Source organism: Quercus lobata, chromosome 8 (genome assembly GCF_001633185.2).
Source record: "Quercus lobata isolate SW786 chromosome 8, ValleyOak3.0 Primary Assembly, whole genome shotgun sequence".
NCBI classification, from domain to species: Eukaryota; Viridiplantae; Streptophyta; class Magnoliopsida; order Fagales; family Fagaceae; genus Quercus; species Quercus lobata.
In genome coordinates, this window is record NC_044911.1 from 21,247,513 (window position 1) to 21,266,056 (window position 18,544).

General features: G+C 33.8%; 1 protein-coding gene across 2 annotated transcripts in view; it reads right to left on the minus strand.

Annotated features, from left to right (window-relative positions):
• Nucleotides 1-10,788, minus strand: part of LOC115955760 (probable leucine-rich repeat receptor-like serine/threonine-protein kinase At3g14840) — a 31,750-nt gene extending 20,962 nt beyond the window's left edge. The window contains exons 1-2 of one of the 2 annotated variants that reach the window (XM_031074075.1): nucleotides 10,611-10,788; nucleotides 10,212-10,371 (exon numbers count right to left, since the gene is read on the minus strand). In XM_031074075.1, coding sequence (XP_030929935.1) covers nucleotides 10,212-10,371; nucleotides 10,611-10,707 — 257 coding nt within the window. In that variant the 5' untranslated portion in view covers nucleotides 10,708-10,788. The remainder of the gene's footprint in view (nucleotides 1-10,211; nucleotides 10,372-10,610) is intronic. The other variant, XM_031074076.1, reaches the window with a different exon arrangement.
• Between the last annotated feature and the right edge of the window lie 7,756 nt (nucleotides 10,789-18,544).

The following is an 18,544-nucleotide window of genomic DNA, read 5'->3' on the forward strand; positions in this document are numbered from 1 at the left end:
TTTTTTAACCCATTTAATCCACTATTTATATAAGTTTATTTTAATATCATTATTTTAATTTTTAAATTTATAGATTTTGGTATTATAAGAATTAATTTTGGTAAATTTGATATAATCTAAGTATAATATATGAATTGTAACAATTTATTGAATAAAGTGTTTAAATAATTAAGAAAGACTAATTTTTTATAAGGCATAAAATATATAAAATATGTATGCACAACCCACTAACCCAACCTAACCAAACTTGATCCATGTTGGTTGGGTTGGTTTCCACACATGTAATGAATTGGTTAAGAATTTCTCAACTCGACCAATGCACTCCCCAACCTAAAATCTCCAAAATGACCGAAACACCCCCAGACTTACAAACTGATCAAAATAAACTTGAACTCTTCAAAATAACTAAATATCTTTAAAATCTTGAGTGTGACATAAATGCCCCTAAAATGACAAAAAATGATACCATGGAAATACCAAGATACCTCAGGAAAACTTCAAAACAATCACAATATGACTTAAAACTTTGGGAATTGCTTCCAAATTTTTTAAATCATGCAAAAAAATTTTCAAGTGTTCCTTTGAAGGTTTCAAGTGTTTTGTAATTATGCAACCAAAAGTGTAATTCGATGAATGAGTAGTTTGGGTATCACCTAAAATTAAAAGTTGATAGTAGCTTGTAGGCTAAAATGCAAATTGCACCGTCTAAGTTTGGTTGCAATTCATTTTAGTTTTCTAACTTTACTTTCACTCAATTGAATCCTCTAAATTTCAAATTTATTTAATTCAAGCCTTCTATCAATTTTTAAAAAAAATTGCCCTTAAAAAAATATTATTTTCACATGGAAATATATATAAAATTAATAAAAATATTTTATAGATTTTTTATGTAAGAATATTTTTTTCATTAGTTAATTTCATACTTAATGGCAATTTTGTTAAACTAAATTGGATCAAATGCCTAAATTAAATAATTTTGAAACTTAGAGGACTCTATTGAACGAAAGTAAAGTTAGAGGACTGAAATAAATTTCAATAAAACTTAGAGGGTGCACTTTGTTTTTTAGCTTATTTTGTATATATAAAGAAGTTTAGTTGATAGTTTTTAGTAATTATTTTTTTTTGGTTATTGCACTCTTATTTTGATTGTACATACTTGTTAGTGTAATTTTAAATAATTTCATTTTGATTTTCGTACTTTTTAGGATGATTTTGTATGTTAGGTATTAATATTTTAAAAATGGTGAATCAAAGTTGTAATTTAATATCATATAAAAATATATATAGAAAGTTTTTTGGTTTTTTGTACAAGCCAATTGCCGAATTTGCTTTCCAGAACATTCTTATGAACATAGCTAAACACTAGAAAATAATAAGTTTTTCCCAAAAATGTTTTCTACTAAAAATCATTTTGAGTACTTGAAAATTTTTTGAGCTAGGATTTTTTCTCCTAATGGGAGATCATACAAAAGAAGATATGTTGGAATATGGTCAAATCCACTAAACTGTTGTGTGATTTGCCAACCAAGACAACCCACTTTTCAAGAATTGATGGTGTTTTTGCAATTGGAGATGATAAAAATATGAAGGTGTAGGATGGAAGTGGGCAGCCTTGCTGGTGGCTGTGATTGGTTGAGATTGTAGGTCATATTTGCTAATTTACAAATATGACCAAGAAAACCATAAACAGTTTTGTGTCATTTTCCCTCGTCTCTATCTAAAACAAATTTGTATCTCATACCCATTTTCCCAAGTAAAGTGGTGTGTGTATGATTATAAAAAGAAGAGGGTTCAAACGATAGTCCGGCAGTAACAACATCCTTTGCCACCACCCATATCTATGATTCGAGCTCCATCTCCCCCCCCCCCCCCCCCCAAAAAAAATCTCTAACTTAAAAAAGTATTTCCATTATTTAAAAAAAAAAAAAAAAAATCTTCACATAGTTCCATCATACATCATTCTCTCTCTCTCTCTCCAACTAGTCACCAACAAAACCATCACTCTTTTATTGTCTCACATGCCAAAATTTAAGGTAAATAATTTTATTTTATTTCTATGATTAATTAATAAGAAAAATTCTATATTAATTTGATTTGAAATGAAAAGTTGATACTGTTAAATGATTCTATTAAGTGAAGTTATGACAGGTCAAGAGTTTTGTAGTTCAGCTTGTTTGTACTACCAATGGTGATTGATGAATATGAAGTGGAAAGTAAAAATTATTAAATGATTCTATTATTAAGTAAAGTTATTATTGGATAAACCTCATAACTCAACTAGCTATGTTACCAACACTAATCAATGGTTGACCCAAGAGGTGAAATTGTGAGTTTTTTCACATACAAAGTTGCAAATCATGTCTCCACCCATAGTTATTAGTATCGTATTATACTTACTTTATGGTGTACACAAGATTTTGTATTGTAATGGAAGTGCTCATGAATCATATGATACATAGGTACATATCATATGAATTGTATCATATCAATAATTGTATCTATCGTACAATACATTGACATGTGAGTTTAAAATGAGCTTTTTTGTTAATTCCCCCCTCTTCTATTTCTCCTACAAAATTTGAGCTATATACTTGACATTTCATTTTCATATTTACAAATTTCTTTTCTATGCTATGAATAATGTATTAAATTAAAAAAAAATTATTATTATTGTTATATGTCCAAGAAGCAAGAATGCCAAGAAGAAATATAAAGAAAAAAAATTAGAATAAAAGTGCAAGGAAAGAGATAGTAAATGTTGATGATGATGAAGGAAATGTTAATGAATAAATAGTTTTGCAAGATGATGAGCATAACGATAACATTGACTTAGATGGAGTTGATTAGGCAAGATGATGAAAAGTAATTATTATTTTGACTCATATATAACATGTATTGTTACTTTTGAGTTTAATCCATTTGAATGTATATGTTAATTTGATTAATTTAGTTAGTTTTCTTAAATATTATTACATAAGTGATTATTAAATTGGTTATTAGTTGAATATATTTCGAATTTATAATAAACATAGATTTTATATGTAATATTATGTATATCTATAATTAAAAAAAAAAAAAAAAAAACTAGTAAGTGTTTGTGTATTTTACTATACATGATACGATATAATATAGTATACAAAAAATTAAAAATCGAGTCATAATATTAATTCAATTTTAACAACTATATACACATATTTTTGACAACTATGTAGGCACATATAGTTTTTTTTTTTTTTTTTTTTTTATTTAGAAAAAGGCATATATAATTGAGTAGCAGTATTCTATTTGTTTTGCCTTCTAATAACTAGCTAAGAGAATTAGCATCTAGGAATGTTAAAAAAATGTCTATTATACATCCTCAAAACTTACTTTATCTATTTTATCATCCTATTTTACAACTCACCCAACATCCCAGTTTCTATTTTTATGTACAACTCATTAAAATAATATAAATTATACCAACAAATAATATAAACAAATCAATTCTCTCCCATCTCTCTCTTCCCTCAATTCCTCTATTCCTCTCTCCCTCTCTCACTCTATTAAAAAATATGTTTTTATTTTTACAATCCATTAACAGTAGGATTGTATATATACAACCTTAAAGCACTAGCATTAATTGAGGGTGTAAAATCTCCCCAGTTACTATTTTAGCAAGCAACAAGGCAAAAAGAAGCTACATCTGGAGATAGGTTTTAAATATTTTTAACCATTTGTGAGCAATTAGTTGTCATATATGAGAAGCAACTGTAACTTAGGATGTAAAAAAAATATATTATTTTATTCACAAATATCTCATCTTTGTCTCTCTTCATCATGTTTTATGCCTCTCTCTCTATTTCTCTCAAGATTTTGGTTGGTTGTTTTGGGTGGCTTCAAATCGGTTTGGGTGGGTGGACTTTGAATCGGCCTTGGGTGGGTAGTTGTAGATTGGCCTTGGCAGTGGAGGGTTTCGGGTTGTGGGTTGCCAGTGGCTGTGGGATCGTGGTGGGCATGGCCTGTGGTGGGGGTGGGTTGTGGATGTATGGGTTTGGGTTTTGGTGGGTCATGAGGTGGTGGAGTCCGATCTATGTGGTGGTAGATTGTAGTGGTGGTGGTGGTTGTTGTGTTTTTTGTGGTTGGTGGTTGTGCGTTGTGATTTTGATTTGGTTTTTCTTTTTCTTTTTTTCTTTTTTTTTTTTTAATTTGGGTTTGTAGGTATGGATTTGGCAGTGGTTGTTGTTGATGTTGGTGGTGGTGGCGTTGTTGGATTTTAGGTGGTGGTGGGCTATGTCGGTGGTGGTTGTTGTGTTGTGGTTTAGTTTAGTTTAGTTTAGTTTAGTTTAGTTCTCTCTCTCCCCTTCTCTCTTTGGGATTGATTTTTGGATGGATACTAATTGATTTTTGGGATTGATTTTTGGTGGACAGGCAGCTAATTTTGATTGTGGGTGTGGTGGTTAGTTATATTTGTGGTTGGGGTGTGGTGTTTGTGATTGTGGATGAAGAGAAAAAGAAACTAGGAGGAAAGAGAGAGAGGTGTACTTTTTCTTATTTTATTATATAGTTTATATTATTTTATTGGGTTGTATGTAAAAATAAAAAACTGGGATGTATGATGAGTTATGAAATAAGTTGGTAAACCAAATAAAGTGGTGTTTGAAGATGTAATATATATATATATATATATATATATAATTTGCATCTGTGGATGCTAGTACTTTTAGGGCACGTTTGGTAGACTGTAACGGTAATTACATTAGAATAAGAATATGTATTACAATGAATACAATGGAATGAAAACATTTTAAATTAAACTTAAAATATGTTTTAGAAAATATCTTACTTATATAATTATATATCCTAAAATATAGATATATATATATATATATATATATTTTTTTTTTTTAAATTTGAAAGAGAGATTAGATATTTTTTTTTATGATTTTTTATTCTCATAATTGTTATGTGTATATGAAAAGTTTGTTTATTTGAAAATATATTAATTTTAGAAATTAATATACCTACTAAGGAATATCTATTACAATCTTTTTAGAGATGAATAGCTATTCCTTATTTTAAAGAATAATAATTCATAAGAATAACTATTTCTTTTAATAAAAACATAACCAAATTATTGAATAATTAAACTATAGGAATAACTATTATATTACAGTATCTATTACAGTCTACTAAATGTACCTTATTGTTTACAGATGCTAAAAAGAACTTACACCCTAATGCTAATGCTCAATACTAAATGTACTTTTTTGTTTATAGATGCTAAAAGGAACTTACACCCTAATACTAATGCTCAAAGATATTGCAAGTTGCAATAGTTGATGGAGACACCAAACCAACACGATCGTATACCTTTAATTTCAGAGAAATAAAGTCTTGTCAAATAATGAATTCTTTTAGGGAGCAATGGCACGACGCATTAGAAAAAGAGAAATGAAACAGTAAATGAAAACAAAACAAATAGTGTTGTCCTTATTCCTCATATTTGAGGATAGGACAAGCTTTGAACAAGCTACTATGTTATCCTTGGCTGGCTGGGCTATTTTGATTCAAGCTTCCTCATCATCAATTCCTTCTTACGTCATGCAAGGCACTTACTTACCAGTAAGAATTTTGGATGGCATAGATCGGGTTAATAGAAATTTCTTATAGGGTTCATCGGAGACTACAAGGAAAATCCATTGGGTTGGCTGGCAAAAAGTAACAAATCCGAAAGAAGAAGGTGGGTTGGGATTGCAAGAGGTGAAGGGTAAAAACACTGCACTCCTTGCCAAGTTGAATTGGAGGTTTCATACGGAAGATGATGCTTTGTGGGTGAAAGTGTTGAAAGGAAAATATTGTAGCAACAGGAGATTAAATGCTGCCAATATGGATAGACTGCCTTGCTCTCAGATTTGGAGAGCCATTAAAAAGGGTAGAGAAACTTTTAATAAAGGTAGCATGTGGGTGGTTCATAGAGGCAGTACTCTTAACTTTTCGCTGGACAATTGGACATGTAAAGGTCCTATTCGCGATCTCATTCATGGTCCTTTAACCCGTGATGCAAGCCAATGGAAGATTAAAGATGTCTTGATGAGTGGAGGTTGGGATTGGAACCGAATTCCCTTTGAGCTTACTTCGGAAATTAAATCAATTATCCAAGCCATCCCTATTTCCTTAGCGGATGGAGGAAGGGATAGGATTGGATGGCAAGGTAATGCTAGAGGTTGTTTTGATCTCAAAAGTGCCTATTCTTTTGATAGAGAGGTGGATGATGTGGGAATTATAGATGCTGGTTGGATTTGGAAATTAGAAACTCTCCCTAAAATTAAGACTTTCTTATGGAGATGTGTTCACAATAGCATAGGAGTGAAAGATTGTCTTGCTAGAAGAGGTCTTGTGGATGATAAAGGGTGTCCCATTTGCCATAGAGAACCGGAAACCATGTTGCATGCCCTTAGAGATTGTCCAAGGGTGAAGCATATATGGAGTCAGCTGGGTGTAAAGGGGGATAGTAGTGTTTTTTGGAGGAGCAATCTGCATAATTGGCTACAAAACAAGGGGAAAGGGAGCTATAGTCCTATTCAAGGGAAGCCACCATGGAGTATCATGTTTAACTTTGCTATGTGGAGCATTTGGAAGAGCAAGAACTCCTTTGTTTTTAATAGAAAAAGCCCAAATCCGAACCTACATAAGGAGATTTATAATCAAGCTTCTGAGTTCATGTTTTGTGTAGCTTCACCTCATAACCCAGTCCATAAAATCAGCAAGAGAATTAGGTGGGAAAAGCCACTGACAGGGTGGAAAAAGTTGAACACGAATGGATCGGTTATAGGGTGTATGGAGTGGGCTGGTTGTGGAGGAGTAGTCAGGGATGAGCATGGGAATTGGGTTGCTAGGTTCACAAGGTATGTTGGAGCAACCAACAGTTTTGCTGCTAAACTTTGGGGGCTTAGGGATGGTCTTGTATTGTGCAGTAGCTTGAATATCTCTTGCCTTACTATTGAGTCAGATGCCAAAGTGATTGTGGACATCTTAAAAAATTCTACCTATGTAAATCATATAATATCTCCTATATTGGACGATTGCAGACATTTGATGACCAGATTTCAGCAAGTTCAGGTGAAGCATTGCTTCCCCCAGGCTAACCGATGCGCTGACCTGATGGCTAGACTAAGGGCTAAACAAGAACTAGAATATAGGTTGTTTTCTAGTTTGCCTGTGGACTTAACTAAGGCTTTGGAGGATGATTGTAATGGTGTCTTCTCCAATAGACTATGGACTAAGCAAGATGTAATGTTTTGATTTTAATGAAATCGTCTGTTTACCAAAAAAAAAAACTTATGGCTCAATGAAAAATTATCAATACCGACGGCGCCATCGACATACTTTTCAATTATTGCGGAATAATAATTGCAGAAAGGAAGACTAGAGATCTACCAATTCAATATCAGTTTTTTGACCTTTTTCCCTCGAGAAGTAAAATATTTAATGTTTCCGTTTTCGGCTTTTCCTTTTGCTAAGAGCATCCACAGCAAATGTTGTAAAAAAAATGCCATTTTGCCACACTAAAGACCTACTTTATTATTTTACCACATCATTTTACAACATCTCATTTATCAGATGTTTTATCATTTAATTCTATACATTAAAATAATATATTATCCCATCCCATTATCATCAATGACACCGACAGCCACCACCGGCCATCACCCCCACAGCCTACCACCACTGCCACTGTCACCGCCTATAGCCCACAGCCCACCACCACCATCAAATCAACCCAAATTGCAGCACAAATAAAAAAAAAAAAAAAAAAAAAAAAAAAAAAACATCGACAGCCACCACTGGCCATCACCCCCACAGCCTGCCACCACTGCCACTGTCATCGCCCATAGCCCACAGCCCACCACCACCATCAGATCAACCCAAATTGCAGTTAAAAAAAAAAAAACCCACAACTAGAGAGAGGCAGAGTGAAAGGCGGATAGAGAGGAGAGGGAAGAGGGTGAGATCGACGGCGACCTCGGGGTGAGATCGGCGAGATCGAGCGTGGCTAGAGTGTGGGTGAGATCGAGCGTGGCTGATCGAGTGTGGCGGAGCGCGCTGTCGTCATCGGAGCTATGCTGTCGTCGCTGCCGGTGAACATCCAATCGAGAGCTCGTTCCCAAACGAAGCGAGCTCGATTGAAGTCCTTCTGAGACTCCTCACACTGCGCGTACTTGATCCAAACACTGCTATTCCATCGCACGCGGCGGATTAGGTCTTCGAACTCCTTCCGCTTGCGAAGTTGGTACTCGGAGAGTTCAGTCGCGTTGGTGATCTTCTGCTTCGGAGGCCGAATCTCAGTCGCGTTGGTCTCGGAAGCTTCACCTTCGAAGAGAGAGGGAATCAGTACAGGGAGAAGAGAGAGGGAACCGGAGAGTGAGAGAGAAGAGGAAAAAATGAAGAGAGAGGAGAGAGAAAAGAGAATATAAAATAGTAAATTTTTTGCAACATTTGTCCGTACCGTTGCAAACTTGCAACGGTACTATCTATGTTGTATAATTTTTGAGATTTGACACATCTCATAAAGTACCATTTTTGTGTTTAATGTGCCAAATATTTGGCATCTGGCACATTTACTGCACCTGTTGTGGATGCTCTAAGCAAGCTTTGTATAATTTGTGAAAGGATATAAAGTTTGTCCACAGACCTTTTTTTATTTTTTATTTTTTATAAAAAAAGAAGACTTGATTGAAACTAATCACTATAACTCAATTCAATATATATATATATATATATATATATTTTTTTTTTTTCTATTGGATGTAAATTTGACAAATTCCAAACTCCTAATTTGAGTGGTGAAAAAGTGTGTTACTCATGAATATCAAACTATTTTGTTGAATAAATTTTAGTGCATCAAAATCATTCACAATTTATTTTACATCGGTTAAGATGGTACAAGGGTGGACTAACTTGGAAGGGTGGAGGGTCATGGTCCCCCCTAAACTTTTCTAATTTTATAAAATTACCCCTAAAGGTTCTTAAAATTTTCAAAAAATATATAGTTGGCCCCCCAAACTTGTTAAATATTAGATTTTTAGCCCTAAATTTACCTAAAATTTTCAAAAGAAATATGATTAGCCCCCCAATTGTTCATAATTGTTCATATTTCTTGTATGATACTAATAAATTAGTTCAATTTTATATTTATTATTATTTTGCCCCCATTCATAAAATTCTAGTTCTGCTCCTGAGATGGTATATATATATATATATATATAATTTATATACAGGAAAAAAAAGAAAAAGAAAAGTAGAGTAGCAATAGTAACTATATAAAAATAAGGTTGGTACCCATCACATTGTCATTTCAACAAGTTTTTATTTTATTTTTTATAAATTATGTTCTTAAAATTGTTGTATATTATTTTAGCTTTGCAACCCCCTTTTTTTTTTTTTAAAGATATGAAGAACTTTGCAACTTATTAAGAAAATAAGTTATAACTCACGTAACATCATTTTTACATGGTATCACTAATAACACTATTTTTATCCAATGTTATGAATTTTGTTCTGTTTCAAGAAAAAAATGTGAAACAGGTAGGTGGGGAAAAATGTTTTAGAGATGGAGTTGGCTTGGGTAGCATGCTAGCTGAAATATTAAAACCACCACCGAGTCTTATTTTAGTTGTTTCATTGTTGCATAAGCTTAATTAGTACTTTAATTAAAATAATAATAATTTAAATGAATTGATTAGGCCAATTTTAAAATAATAATTTTTATAAATGTATTAAAAATAATAACTTTTATGAATTTTTTTCTATAGTAATAAAATATGAAATATTATATATATATTGCTCAAAACGATATGTCAAAATAGATTGGTACCGAAATAAAATGCTTAATTGTTAAAAATCACATTTATTTATTTTGGATGAGGTTAAAAATCACATTTTTATATGCATAGTTCTATTTTTTGACAAAATAAATTCATTTGACCACACATGCAACCCTAATGATCCGTTTGGATTAAGAGGGAGGGAGGAGAAGTATAGTAGATTTAATACAAAATTAACTTATTTTTACCAAACTTTACTTTACTCTTTCTCCTTTCCTCCATCAAAGAGGATATAAATTATATAATGGTTTCATATTTTGGCAGTAACACAGTACTTCAATGGTTTGGCAGATAAATGTTTGGTGCACGTACGTATGAGAGAGAGAGAGAGAGAGAGAGAGAGCATACATGCTGACAACATGGCAGCCGGTGGTATTGGGGATACTGCAACTGCAGTTAACAGCATCATCTAAATTTTTGACCCATACAGATGGTGCACTGCATGGATCTACATTGAAATTCCAGTCCGTCTTCCCCAAAGTCTTCGCTATATCACGTAAAGCTCGTACTGTGAAGCGTTATCACCACACACACACACACACACACACACAAAAAACCATATAAGTAAGGTTAAAAAGAATATCAAATCAATCATATTTGTGAATATTTTCTACCAAATTTGAGTTCCATTCCATCCACATGGAAACAAAGATTTTATAGAAAAAAAAAAAAAAAAAGAAAAGAAAAAAAAGAATCCTCAAGCTATCATATACACAACTGTGTGTGTGTGAGAGAGTGAGAACATACTTTCATCATCTACCAATACAGTGTCAGTGGCTCCAAAAACAAAACTTTTGAAGCAAAAGGTGACAGCTGAAGCAAGGAGAAGTCGAATGAAGAACATCTTGAATTCTTTGGATAAACAAACCTAACTTTTGAAAGGCAAAAATATGCGGTGTCCAAAATGGTGTAAAATTTTTATATATGCTAGAGAGAGATCATGGGAGATAAAGTAGTAAGACAATAAAGTTGAGAATATATATATATATATATATAATTTTTTTTTTCTTCTTCAAAAGAGGGTGTGAAATGGGAGACCTTTAAGACACTTGTAGGTCAACTATTAAGTCAAGCTATTCCCATCTGATTGATTCAATAATTGCAATATTGCAAATTATGATGAAAATAATAAATTCTATTGAAAAATTTGAAATTGTAAAGTAAAAATTTCGCATTTAACCTAAAATATTTGAAGTTGTTTAATTTTTCAAATTAATCTAACGGTATTCGTGGCTACTCAAAGCTATTTCATGCTAACTTCTAAGTTCAACCTTGTCTTCCTTTATAAATTAGTGACTGAAAGACATTTTGTTTGTAAGTGTGGAAGTTTGAAAAATTGTGTATTAAATTAAAAGTAATAAAGTATAAGTCTTATTTTATATATAGGTAGGTAATGTGTGATGTACAAATAACATGCAACTGTGGATCTAAGTCCATTGGAATTATATTCTAACAATATTTAAACAATAGGCGTTGGGAACATGCTTTACAGCTGCATCTGATAATTACACAGGAGGAATTAATATGACTTTATTATGGGAGCAATGTATCCAAACTTGGGACATCAGAAGCTAAAAGAAAAGGAACAAGCACTAGAAACAGCTTATTTATTCCAGTAAAGGCGTTCTTTAGTCTTAAGTCTTTACTTACATCCTCTAAAAGAATTTCTCTATGCTGGTAGTCTAGGTAAATTATAATCTTCACCATTCTTGAAGATTATGATAGTCGGGATGCTTCCAAGTTCAGAAGTTCTAATCCCATAACTGGTTGCAATTGAAGGGCTCTCATCAGTATTAACTTTTGATAAAGATCTTCTTACTTCCTACTTCCTATGGTATTCTACCATGTAGAGTTTTTTAAATCCTTACCATCCACTTAAAATAAAAGCCTAAGATTATGCCATGCCATGAATCCATTGGCAAAATCATTAAAAAACAAATTGTAATATTTCTCATAAAAAGTTCAAATCATTCACGGTAAAACCCATCCCCTTTCTTTCCTTTCCACTTTCGACCTTCAGTGATAGGATCCATTATCAATGGCCAACTCCAAACACCAGTCGTCAAGTCAAATGCGTCTCCACCTCTTTACCATTTTCTTTCTAAAAGAAAATGAAAGCAGATTTGCACTAATTTGTAACTCTCTGCATATATTTTTTTTTTCAATGTTTCCTTCACTATTACCAATAAGAAGCGAATTAGAGATTCAACTCAAATCTCTACCTACTACACCTTTGCTATTGCGCAGAGTAGCACTAACACGTGCAAAGTGACTCACCAAGTGGTCCTCGTTTAATTTGAATAACAAGTGAAGGACCATTTTAATAAGCTTTTAAATGAAATGCCCACTGAAACTAGTTTATTCAATTCTTTTTTTTTCAATATCGTCTTGTAAGTAACGTTTGATGATCAAGTTTGTTTTTTCTCAATGTTTCCTTCACTATTACCAATAAGAAGCGAATTAGAGATTCAACTCAAATCTCTACCTACTGCACCTTTGCTATTGCGCAGAGTAGCACTAACACGTGCAAAGTGACTCACCAAGTGGTCCTCGTTTAATTTGAATAACATGTGAACGACCATTTTAATAAGTTATTAAATGAAATGCCCACTGAAACTAGTTTATTCAATTCTTTTTTTTTCAATATCGTCTTGTAAGTAACGCTTGATGATCAAGTTGTTTTTTCTCAATGTTTCCTTCACTATTACCAATAAGAAGCGAATTAGAGATTCAACTCAAATCTCTACCTACTGCACCTTTGCTATTGCGCAGAGTAGCACTAACACGTACAAAGTGACTCACCAAGTGGTCCTCGTTTAATTTGAATAACATGTGGGCGGTATCTAAATACTCCGAAATCGAGTTGTTAATATTATTCCTCAGTCATAGGCAAAGACAGGACAAGCTTTATACTGTACAACTTTGAACTTTTGACTCAATTATCAATACTTTTTTTTTTTAGTAGACTCAATTATCAATACTGACGGCCTCATCATCATACTTTTCAATTTTTTGGGAATAACAATTGCAAAAAGGAAGACCAGATCAACAATTCAATAAGACTCGATTGAAACTATTCACCACAACTCAGTTCAAAATCTTTTTTTATTTTTTTTATTTTTTATTGAAGGTAAATTTGTCAAATTTATTGTTGAAAAATTTTCAAAAGATCAAAACTCAGTAACTATTTCATCAATCAAATATTAAAATTTTAAATTTTTGTAGTCTAAAGTTAAGTATAAACAATAAGTTTATATAAGAAATAATAAATAACATCTGATTGACACAAAATTTGGTATATGCATTTAAAACATATAAAACTTGTAATTCAACTATTAAATTTTCAAAGTATGTAGTAATGTTAAAATATATAGTGAAATTTATAGCCAAACTTTGTCTTCTGTGAAATCTTCATCCTATTATTTGTAATTATTGAATTATAAAAAGGACAAATAAAAGGGTAAGCGTTGTAACTAATAAAAATGTTTCCATTTATTATGATTGAACTAACTCCAGTACTTGAGAAGATTATCCTTAGAATTATATATGAGTATAACTGTAAGCAGAACTCATTAATATTTGTTTATTACTTAATTAGAAAAAAAGAAGAAGAAGAAGAAGTTTATTATGATAATTGGAAGGTGTCGATATATATCTTTTTTTTTTTTTTTTTTTTTTTTGAGAAAGTTATAACCTATAGCATCTACTTCTGATGATAGCTCTTTATCATCAGATTAAGACACCGATCGGATTTTTGGTGTCGATATATATCAAATGTGTGGGACATGTAGGTTACAATTTTTTGTTTTTTTTTTTTTTTTTGGGAGAGAATGTAGGTTACAAACTTACACCTCAATAACCATGTGTGCATTGGAAATGGTTGTGTTGTGCAACACTTCCCCTAATTAGGGTTATTGTAGGAGGAAATGTAACTTTTTCGGAAGTTTCATTAATATGACAAAGCAAGACCTCTCCTCACTCAAAGCTGTTTAAAAAAAGTCCAAAGTCCAAGCCCTGATTGGAGTGGTGAAAAGTATGTTACTCATGAGTATTAGGCTATTTTGTTGAATAAATCTTAGTGCAACAAAATCATTCACAATTTATTTTACATTGGTTAACATGGTATATATATAATTTATACACAGGAAAAAAAACAAAAACAAAAAAAACAAAACAAAAAAACAAAAACAAAAACAAAACAAAACAAAAAAACAAAAAAAGTAGTGTAGCAATGCGTAACTATAAAAAAATAATGTTGGAACCCATCACATTGTCAGTTCAACAAGTTTTTATTTTTGAAAAAAAAATTATGTTCTTAACACTGTTGTATATTATTTTAGCTTTGCAACTTTTTTTTTTCCTTTTCATACGAAGAACTTCGCAACTTATTAAAACAATAAGTTATAACTCATGTAATATCATTTTTATATGATCTCACTAATAACATTACTTTTATCCAATTTTATGAATTTCATTCTGACGAAGTAGAAAACTGCAGCTCGTCAGTATGCTCCTCATCACTGGTATGGACGATCGTCAATACCTGTTTCAAAGAAACAATGTAAGAGGGCACATGGGGTCCTGGGGGAGCCTCCGATGCTTAAGTTAGTTTATCACCTTAAGAAATAGAGTAACTAATAAGAATGTTGATGGTATTTGGGGTAGTGTTTGATTAGAGATGGTAGCCGGTAATGTATTTGTTTTGGTGGCCTAAGTTTTCCATTGATTCTCACTAGAGATTGATAGGAAAGGAGAAAGGGGAAAATTTTGCCTTTTTGGTTTTACCACTGTGGGGCCTTTTGTGGATTGATGGGCCAGGAAATTAGGACTGGCCTATTATCCTAATGGGATTATACTGCAGGCCAACTTGTGTGTAAGCCAGGCATTCCCAATGCTCAAACGAGACGAAAAGTGCTACAATAGACTAGGTGTATCAACGAACACAGCAGATAACACCATGGAAAAATAATTGATACAACATATATAATAAGGAAAATACCACAGCTGAACAAATGTTACAGCAATAATAGAAGATACTACAGCGGAGCAACTAACACAGTAAAAGTAATAAAAGTTGCTACAACAAAACAATTGATACATCAAATATAATAAAAGGTGCTGCAGCAGAATGACTGATACAACAAATATAATAAAAGTTGCCACGACAAAATAGCCAACAGCGTAAGACACTACAGCAGAACAAATATCGACAAAAATGCTAAACAAGTTAAAAGAAACCATGGCAGGAAAATGGCAATGACTTAAGGCAAATGAGATGACATGAGTTCACTGTCCCAGTCCTGGGTCAAGTCTACCAATAAGGAAAAGTCCAAGAATGGATCTAAACCCCAACCCGAACAACCTTGTTATAGGCTTCTGCCATCAAAGTTGTTCATTCTGGAAAAATGGCCTAAATGATTATGGGTTATGCCTTATAGAGTTCCATTGAATGGGCTTATCAAAAGGAGGGAAAAGATGATCTATTGATGCATGCCCCTATTTTTGTTGTGTTTTATCTCTTCCTTTTTTATTACTTTCTTTCTTTCTTTCTTTCTTTTAGTTCTTTTACTCTTAGTTTCTTACTATTCTCTTACCGTAGGTTCCTCCCCCCTTCATCTATGGCTACCTTTTCCTTTTATAGTGAATTGATTCAATGGGATTTCTCCCTTTTGTTCCTAAGGCTTCACGAACCGTTTCTGGTTTCTTGTGGGCATTCCTTCAAGATTACCCACTAACTTGTTGGTTGTCTGACTACTAGCTTTGCTCAAAGTGTGCTTGCTCCACCACTCCCTATTCTAGGACAAAACTCTACTTTGTTTTGTTTCTCCCCTCACCTTTCCTGCCTTACCCGAATGGATAAGGGCTTAAGCTCCTTTTTCTACCTACCTTTATGACATGCATCAGGTGGTCCTAACCCTTTGATTACCTCCTTTTGGTGAAATGCCATCCCAGTAAGGCATTTTTCCCAAAAGAAGTCTTGGCAGGAACCCCAAAATAGACCACTTTTCACCCCACCACCAAACCATACCCTCTCTAAGTCCCTTGACCAAGGAATCACCTCTCCTGTATTGGTTGGGTACAAGGGGGTGTTCCTCCGTACCTTGTTTATGCATTCCACTACCCTCTGCATTTGTCTTCTATTACTCCCACGCCATTTCTGCTGTTCTTGCCATGTCTCATTCTGCTGTGTCTCTTGTGTTCGTGCTTATCCTCCAAAGCATGGAGAGTGTGGGCTCTCCAGCTTGTACTGTTTCCTCTTATTTCCCAATGGGCTTGGACATTGGCTTGGCAGAATTCCCTGCCCATCTAGTCCATTAGGCTTTTGCTTTTGTTACTTCTCTTCTTGCTATACTTATGGACCTACTGATTGTCATTCTTGCCATGTTAGCCCATTGGGATTTTTACCTATTTTCTTGGCATTCCACAGCCCATTTACTTTACTTCAACCTCTTGTTGTGCTTATGGGTCTGTTGGTTGTCATTCTTGCCATGTTGGCCCATTGGGCCTTTTTACCTCTTTTCTTGGGCTTCTAGGGCCCATTTAAGATACCGTATTTTATCTGCCCTCAATTTGCGTGCTAGACCCCAAAAATTTCAAAAATATTAACTTTCTTTCATGGGGCCGCAGAAACACCTAGATTGACGTGGCACAACTCATTTGGGCGTCATAGCACTCAAAGTGCCATTTTAGGTCAAATTGACCAAATGCCCTTGGTCAACCATGGGTTTAGGCCAAAGTCAAAACTGATCAAAATCATCCCAAAACCACATTTTTCATGTTTCTACATTAAACCCGAGCTACTTAGTGATTTTTATCAATTTTGACCAAGTTTGATTCAAGGTTGACTCTTGGGGCCCCAAAAACCCTAATTTTGATCCAACCATTAGAATGGGTTAAGAATAGTGTCACTATAAAGATTACTAAATTACTTTTCCAACAACTATTCATGGGTCGAAATTGGAGTTAAAACAATTGAGATATCCTTAAAACTGTGCAAAGCACATCAGATCACTTTTTGAGGTCATAACTTTTGATCTGACTATCAGAATTTCATTTCCTTTACTGTTCTAGAAACTAGACATCTAGATCTTTCTAGGGACTTAATTGGAGTTTGGAAAGGCCTTCAAATATGCATCCAAATTTGAACTAGGGAAGAAGCCAAGATTGCTGATGTCAGCATTGGACCCGGCGGCCACTAAAGGTGTGCCGAAAGCCGAAGGGTCACTTTTTTGCTATAGATACCCCCAGACCCCCCTCAGTTGAAAAACAAAAAACGATTACAGGCATTTTGAAGCACTTTTCTGGGTAGATCCTCTCTTTTTTCCCCTCTAAATTTTCTCCTAAACACATCAAAAACCTTCGATTTCTCTCTTTTCTCAACAATCAAAATATAGTGTTCTTGCACTATTTTTCCTCTCCTTGGTATTAGGACCTTGGATTTGAGGTTTTAAGGGTGTAGATGTAACTTTTTAGTTACAATCTACACCCATTGTTTTATCTTGCTTCATAACATGCTTTATTGTGTTCCTTGGTATATCTCTTGCTTTATCTAGCTTCCTAGAATATTTTATAGCTTTTCTAGCATGTCTCCTTGCTTTCTATCATGTTTTATGACTTTGATGATGTTGGCCTAGCATTTTTAGGCTAGGATATGTCTAAATACTATGTTTGTACTTAAATCCATGTGCCTAGGTGCTTTTTGCCATGCTTATGGTTAGATCTACATGTTTATGTGCTCATTGCCATGTTTATGTGTCTAGATCTATATGTTGGTTGCTATGCCATGTACTTTTATAGCCTTTTTGTCTCTTGATATATCTCTTTCTTGCATTTTGGCCCTTTAAGTAGGGTGTAGATCTAGATCTGGTGGTCTAGGCCTACATTCATACACCTAGGCCTATATCAAAGGGTTTGGATCGGTTCCTTTATGTATGTGTATGCTTGCTTGCTTGCTTCTATGCTTTATATCCATGTTTGCCTGTCTAGATCTAAGCTATGCCATGCTTTTTGCCCTCCGTGGGCTTGTGCTTGTCAGTTGTTAGGGCCACTTGCTTGTGTGGTTGCATTCGTCCCTCTTGTTGCTTGTTTGGATGTGACCGCTTGTGAGACACATCTCCGTGATGTTGGTGTGCTTGATACATACTTTTTGACGCCACATACGATGATGTTATACTTGCCTTGCTCGCTTTGTGCCACCCGTTTGGTTTTCTTTGCTTCTTTGTATCTTTGCACACTTACCTACATGTTCATGCATGAGTCCTTGTTTTCTTGTGTCTTCAACCCTAATTCCTACCATCTTGTGCGGGTTCACACTTGTCTTTGATACACAAAACCCTGAGTCCCTTATAGGAATTTTGTTTGATGGCATGTGTGTCGTCTATACTCCAAACCAATGGAACTATGGACACCCAATTCAAACCTACATTTATCCTCCTAGGACACTCCCTTTTGTTTGCTAACCCCTTATGGGTGCAATGCGTGGTATTTAGGGAGTATGTGTCACGCCCCAAACCCGATACCCGGATTTGTGACCATGACCGGCATGCTAATATCAAGTTTAAACTTGATATTAACAAGAACCAACTTAACTTTTACAAAACTTTTACAAAAGCTTCTCTCTCTTTTTTTTTTTTTTTGATATAATTTTTCACTTGATAGTCAGAGCATCTACACTGTACTTG